Source organism: Egretta garzetta, unplaced genomic scaffold, assembly GCF_000687185.1.
Source record: "Egretta garzetta isolate BGI_Z169 unplaced genomic scaffold, ASM68718v1 scaffold85, whole genome shotgun sequence".
Lineage (NCBI taxonomy): Eukaryota > Metazoa > Chordata > Aves > Pelecaniformes > Ardeidae > Egretta > Egretta garzetta.
The window spans coordinates 1056400-1063464 of record NW_009259718.1 but is presented as its reverse complement, the minus strand read 5'-3'; the positions used below and the strand labels follow the sequence as shown (position 1 = coordinate 1063464).

The following is a 7065-nucleotide window of genomic DNA, read 5'->3' as shown; positions in this document are numbered from 1 at the left end:
CCAGCGGGAGGAGGGGGTGACCTTTTTCCTTTTTTGTGCTGGGCAAAAGTCATTCTCTTGCAGGAGCGCAGCACGGTGCGGAGCCCCGCGTGCGGCTGGAGCTCGCCTCGATAAGCTCGATATTTTCCCCTCTCCTTTCCCTTCCTCGCACTGCGCCGGGCTTATCTGGGCGCCTGAGTTATGTTAAGTAGCGGGTGCGTGCCTGCTCTCTGTTCTCCTCGCTGCTTTTGCTCCTTGGATTTCAATTCCAAACATGGTTATCCATTTGGGGTCTCTCTCCTTTCCCTTGCCAAGTGATACACATTCCACGCTCAACACCAGCTCCCTCCGCTGCTCTCTCACGGTCGCTATTTCCAGTGCTGGAGGGCAGGCGAGAGAGGCACTGCAACGAGATCTCTGTCCAGTCTGCGAGTTTCCCAGCTAATGGCCTCTACTCTTTCTTCCACTGAGCAATTTTGGCCTCCTATTTGCCAGCTCCTTCTCCTGCTGCTGTGGCTAAGGAGGGGGCCAGCTGCCAGTTTGTGAGCCACGAAGGGGAGAAACGAGCCCTTTGGGGATTTTCTCGGGCATGAAAACGTTCGGTGGGACTTTTAGCATGTCGCTCTGAAGCGTGCTGCTGTGGGACCAGCCGGTGCTCAAGAGGAGGAGGAGGAGGAGGAACAACAGCTACCCACAGCTCTGGTTTCAGACCCCTGCAGCACCCGTTGTGTATGACAATTCGTTTTGAGCGCAGGACGGCTGGGGAGGGGGGGGAGTGGGGAAGGATGAGCGCAAGCAGCCTCTCTTGGGACCAGGCTGTTCTCCAGCCTCCAGTGTGCGATGCCTGGAAGGACATTATGGAGGGAGCAGCCTACCAGCTGGCCAGCTGCATCATCCTCCTGGGTTACATGGGGGGAAGTGGCATCTTTGGGTCCCTCTATATCTTTGGCCTCCTGGCCCCAGGCTACTTCTGCTATGCTCTGTGGGGCTGGCTGAGCGCCTGCGGGCTGGATATCTTCGTCTGGAACATGCTGCTCGTCCTCGCCTGCTTGCTTCAGCTGGCTCACCTGGCTTACCGGCTCCGCAGAGACACCATCCCAGAAGAGTTTGACCTCCTCTACAAGACCATGTACCTGCCCTTGCAGGTGCCTCTGGAAGTCTACAAAGAAATCGTGAAGTGCTGTGAAGAGCAAGTCCAGTCGCTAGTCAGAGACCAGAATTACGCGGTGGAGGGCAAGACGCCCATTGACCGCCTCTCGTTGCTGCTGTCTGGCAGGTAAAGGCTCTCCTCTTTCTGAACAAAGTCTGACAGCAAAGCGCTGTGGCTTATTGTTGTGTTTTCACCCTCTGCAGAAACTGGGGCGAGGATTGTTTCCTTCTTCTGGAAGGGCTTTGAGATACGCATCTCTTTGTTGGGGAGGGGAGTAATTTGCTTTTGGGGGTTGTTTTTGTTCCATTTTTCTAGCTCAGAGTATTTCAGGGAACAATTTGCAGAATCAAGCCATGTGCCATGAAGCTGCCAGCTCAGACTTACCTGTGATACTGTTGGGGGGATCCTTAACTCGTTCTCTGTCATTTTAAAGTGTTCTTCCTTCTGATGGGAGCAGACCAGCTCTGTTTTTCACAGCAGGAAGGCGTTGTGTCTGGACGTGTGGTCTCTGGGGGTACCAGGCACACCGCTGTGATGTGAATGGCCGTGTACCGAGTACGCTGGGTCCTCGGTTCACCTGCTCCCCCTGGCCAGCAGTGCTCAGGGAGAGGTTCCACCCCTGTTCCCAACACCTCAACCCTCAAGGCTCCGAAGTTTTTCACTTTGAGGGTTATTTGGTCAAAAAGAGAGCGAGCTCTCCTGTGGTGGACCGTGCCTCATCAGGCCTCTTTCTTTCCCTGTGCTGTAATGAATTTGTGATGTTCCTTCCTCTGGACCACCAAGGAGGACCTCAGGGATCCCTAGATAGTTGCACTGCGGGGTTGATTATTGAGTGAACTGTGCTGATGAAGTGCTGGCATGTGTTCACCTGAGAACCTGCGGCATGCCTTTATGAGCATATCTTTTTAATGATTTGCAAAATCCAAATGCATAAAAATAGTAATGAGATTGGCTTCCCAGCTGCTGCCAGGCACTTGGCATTAATGTCAAGTGAGAGTGGGAAAGGAAGGGGACCTGTAAATGGGAGCAGTGCTGAGCTATTGGAGGTGTCTCACAAGGATTTTCCTTTGGTAGGACAAATCCAGCATCACTTGGGGCTCGTGTTTTACTGCTGTGGTCCATCCTCTCTGGTGAGGAGGTGTGTAAAGAAGGGCTGTCGTTCCTTGTTTTGGTATTTTTCCTTTTTCTAGGATGTGTTAAGAGCATCCTGGGACCACTGACCAGTGCCAAATGGCAAAGCATTGGGAGGAAATTGGGTACGAGCATTTCCATTAGGTGTCTTTCCCCTTACCAAACATCTGTGCTGAGCAGATTGCTCTGAAGTTTACTGTCACTGCAAATAATGTTAGCGGGGAAGAGCCTGTGCTGTCTTGCCCTGCGCTGGATAACCTGATGCCTCTCTGTGGGCATGAAGGTGCTGCAATGGGCAGAAAGACAGGGCTGGTGGGGTAGTTCTTCTGCTCTCTTTCACAGTGGGAAGTATGCGTCTTGGCTGGTATAGGATGCTCTACAGAGACGGGATTGGATTTGCATTTCCTGGTACCCACTCTGTTGCCTTCTGTGGTCCTTGCTGACCCAACAGAGCATTGCTACTATTATAGTTCCCCCTCCTTAAACTGAACAATAGCAAGACAAGAAGGGGTTGGAAATGCAGAATGTGCCTGGATCAGGAAACCTGCCTTGTGATCCCTGACCCTTCCAGGCAGCGCTCCCAGCTGACTGGAAGCCAGGAACATAACTCTTTGTGCATCACACAATGGGGGAACATGGTGACAGGGAGGCAAGAGGCCCCAAATCTGGTGGTGCAGACCTACAAGTAGAGCTCCAGAGTGCCCTGTCATTGCCCCAGGCCTGTGCAGCTCTCCCAGCTCTGCTCCCACGGCAGAGCTGGGTGCAGGTTTGACCTTGACATTGGTAGGCAATGGTAGCGAAAGTAGGGGAAAGGGATACTTGAGAGGCCAAGAGAGATAGAATGGTAACATGCAGCACCAAACTATGAGCTTGCAGCATGATGTACCAGGAACGATGGCCAATGTGATTTTGGGGGATGCTGGGTGTAACAGCTTCCCAGCATTGACGCAGGGAATGCCCTTGTGCAACCCGGGGGACAGGAAGAAGATGCAAGTGCAAAGAGCCACAGGCTGGCTTAGAAGTACCTGAAAAGCAGCATCAGTCTTACTGATAAGAGGGCTGAGAAGTCCTGGTTTAGGACCAAGCGTTGCACCTGTGAGGTCTGGCTTTGTAGCAGGAAAAAGAAAACAGATGGAATAAGGGGAAGTGGCAGCAAATATCCTTTCCCACAGAGGAAGGAGGGACAGCCCCATAGACTGGAGCATCTTCAGCTGCCCTGGAGAGGGTATGAGACACGTATGAGATGAGAAGTCCTTTCCTTCCTGGTGGGACTGGTTGCCTGCACGTTGTGTGAGCTGATCAGGTTTGTGTGACATCTATTTTGTGGCCTAAGCCCGTGCACCTCACCTGTCCTCTCTGCAGGGTCCGAGTGAGCCAGGATGGACAATTCCTTCACTACGTCTTTCCGTACCAGTTCCTGGACTCTCCAGAATGGGAATCGCTGCGACCTTCCGAGGAAGGAACTTTCCAGGTAACCCCATGCAGCCCTGCAGCAGCCCAGCTTTGCTCCTTGCTGCTTCGTTGCATGCCTAAGAAGGGGATGGAGGGGGCTTACTATGCCACTCAAAGCTAACCAGGAATACTTTCCTCCCCTTCCTTGTGGTTTAGCCAGCACAGGATGGTGTGATCAGCTGTGTTATCTTTTTTTTCTACCTTCCTCTGAAGACCTTCATGCGTGCTTCTACTATCAGCTGATAGGAGGGAGGGTGGAGCGTGGTGCTCCTTCCAGTTTAGCAGGGAGACGAGGTATCTGATTGCTGGCTCTCTTCCATTACAGCGTTCCCTAGTACCTGTATTGATGCATTTGCCCTGCATGCTGCTAGAACGGTCCATTGTTCCAGCATTGGGATGACAGCCATCGCAATATGCAGCAGTGATGTAAATCCATAAATATCCTGTTCCTCACAGAAGTTTCTGATGGTGATGTGTTTGGGGTGGAGAAGCAGAAAGGATGATTCACACCCGAATATGGTTCTTTCTGAGCAGAAGAATCCCTCGACGAGAGGCCAGACCAATTCTTATTTGCAGCAACTGAAAGGATTTTGCCCTTGCTGTCAACACCCCACAGTTATTTGTTTGGCTTTCCTTCTGGAGGAGATTACTTAAGCCCACATCTCTCTGCCTTTAACTCACAACCCAGGACAGGCTGATCCCTGTCAGGATGTCAGTCTAGAATATATCAGTTAGGGCATATGAGGAGGGATTTTGCTAATCCCTTGGGAGCGTGGGGCAGTCATGAGGGAATGATGATGCTTTCTCACGAGGGCAGCCACATTCAGACTCTGTTAAACCGGAGCAACTCTCTAAATCTGATTTCCTTGGGTCTGAATTTGGCCCATGTGTGAAAGGGTCATGGCAGTCGCTCCTGAAAGCTACGCCATCACCAGTGATCACAGTCTTGCAAGAGGAACCGTTGTAGGCGGTGGCTGACCGTGTGACTGTGGCACAGGGCTGCAGCTCGTGAGCAGAAATAGGGGTGTCGGGCCAAGATAATGGGGTAGAGAGGAAAACAACAGCATGGCTGTGCTAGGGGTGGGGGTGTCTCATGTTTTGCACAGGGCTTCAATCCGGCAGCAGATTGATTACTGCTAGCTCCTGGACTGTGTTTGCCTAAGAGTCAAGCAGGGAGAACGATGGCTGCCTGGTGCTCCTGGTAGGGAAACGGCCGTCTGGACGGCATGCAACCTGCAAAGACATCTGCAGTGTTTTCTGAGCTAATTTCTGTGGAACTGAATGTTCCCAGGCCTCCTGAGTGTCTTTATCTGCGGTGTGTGAGACAGCTCGGGAGCAAGGTGGTGCCAGGCTGCACCAGCCCTGCCAGCACCATGCTCTTGGCCCCTCTCCTGCTCTGTGAGACAGGGCTGGTCAGGGAGGTCGGCTGCGCCTGGCAGCAGGATGGGGAGGTGGAGTCCGAGGTGGGGAAAGGCTGCAGCCACGTGCTGGAAATGCCTAAAACCCACATCTGCTTATGGAGGAGCATGGAAAAGTAGCAGCCTGTGTGAGACAAGGCAGGTGAGTCTTGACCAGTCCATGTTGCTGGCAGGCCATTACTCTTGACGGCTGTGCTTAGCTATGGCATGGAAGGTTTTTCTTGTCCAGGTTTCCCCCATGGCTCTCTGGATTGACCAGTTTCAATCCTGAGCCCTCCGAAAAATGGCAGAAGCATGACTCAGTCTACAAGGAGAGCCGGTTTCCTTGAGCTTTCTGTTTTGGCTCTGTTTTCTTCCCACAGGACTGCTGGCTCTCAGTGCCTGAAGGAGTTGGGTTTCAGGGCTGGCACTTTCCCCCAGAAGGCTGAATTATGGGCTCTGCCGATGTCGGAGCATTTGTGTCAGGGGGATTCATGACTGAAATCTGTCCCACTGCTCTGGTTAGGAGGCAGGTTTTCTTCTTACAGCTCACTTAATCCCTCACGAGAAGCTGAGGCTTTCAATTGCCATGCCAGAATTTGGTTAGGAAAATGAGACTCTGGTCATTTCAGTTTCTGTGTGACCCTTCCTCTCGTTCACCTCGGCCTGGGAAAGTTCTCAGGTTTTATCTCCTCTATTTCTTTTCATACAGCAGCTGCTTGCATGGCAGTGGCTTTAAATATCAAACCCAAGGACACGCACATGCAGCGAAGCTGTGTTCAGCTTCCCAGTGGCCCTCTGCCATGGTTGCTGGCCAAGGAGACCCCTGGATATAGAGTGAAAGGGAGCCCCCGGGATATTTTGGCTCCAGCACTTGTTCACATGCCGGTATCTCCATTACACTCGGATGTTCTTCTTTGGCCCAAGGCAGTTTGACCCTTCCTGTGTTTCCTACCTTTTATTATTATTGTTAAATTTATGATTACAATATATGCTCATGTATGGTGTAATGTTTTTTATTATTAATAGTCTGGTCTTACAGTTAGAGGCAAAAATGGCTCTGTTTGCATTGTAAAAACCCAAAGCAAAACAAAGTGTTCTCTAAAATCAATCCAATAAAACCTCAAGTGAGTTCCCTACCTACACACAAACGCAGTAAACCCCTTTTATTTCCTCTCTTGCTGAGCTGTGCCGTGCATCCTTCAAGGCTGTTCAGCCCCACAGCACCTGGCAGAGCTGATGAGACAGGATGTCCCCCTGGCATGGGGTGACCAGGCAAGCCTTCCAGGTGGCCCTTCCCATACCCAGGGACTTCTTGGAGCAGGGGGTGTGCGGCCCAGTGGCAGGACAGGGCGGCAGCCTGCTGCAGGGCTACCCAGTGGTGACTTGGGCCAGCTGGGCACACAGAAACACTTCACTCCATAACGGTTCTGTAGAGGGGTAAGGCCATTTGTGCCACCCCGCTCATTTCAGCTATGTTGCTCAGGTGTCAACAGGAAGCATCATCAGAAAGTGAGAGGATGAAATGTAGCTAGCCATGTGGCTACATTAAGCAAGGGTATGCTGTTAATTTCACAGGAAAACCTGGCTCCTTGAGGAGAGGAAGCAGAGGTGGGTAAGGATTTATCTGATCACTTGGTTTTGGTGAACTGGCTCTCCAGCCTCATCATCTCCAAGTAGAGCAGGCACCAAAGGGGCAGGGGTCCTTCACTGGAGGGAGGCACACAGCCCCAAGGCGGGTGGTAGGGCTTACTCTTCTCCCTCCCTGCACCACAGGTCACGCTGACGGCTGAGACCGACTGCAGCTTCATCACCTGGCCGAGGAAGAAGCTGTATCTCCTCCTGAGGAAGGACCGCTACATTGCCCGGCTCTTCTCCTCCCACCTGGGCTACGACATCTCGGAGAAGCTCTACTCCCTCAACGAGAAGCTCTTCGCCAAGTTCGGCCTTCGCTTC

At 52.2% G+C, this 7065-nt stretch overlaps 1 protein-coding gene across 1 annotated transcript in view; it reads left to right on the top strand.

Moving 5' to 3' along the window:
• Positions 1-749: 749 nt before the first annotated feature.
• Positions 750-7065, top strand: part of POPDC2 (popeye domain containing 2) — a 6532-nt gene continuing 216 nt past the window's right edge. The window contains exons 1-3 of the mRNA XM_035894572.1: positions 750-1255; positions 3623-3731; positions 6886-7065. The exon at positions 6886-7065 is cut by the window's right edge and continues 216 nt beyond it. Coding sequence (XP_035750465.1) covers positions 765-1255; positions 3623-3731; positions 6886-7065 — 780 coding nt within the window. The 5' untranslated portion in view covers positions 750-764. The remainder of the gene's footprint in view (positions 1256-3622; positions 3732-6885) is intronic.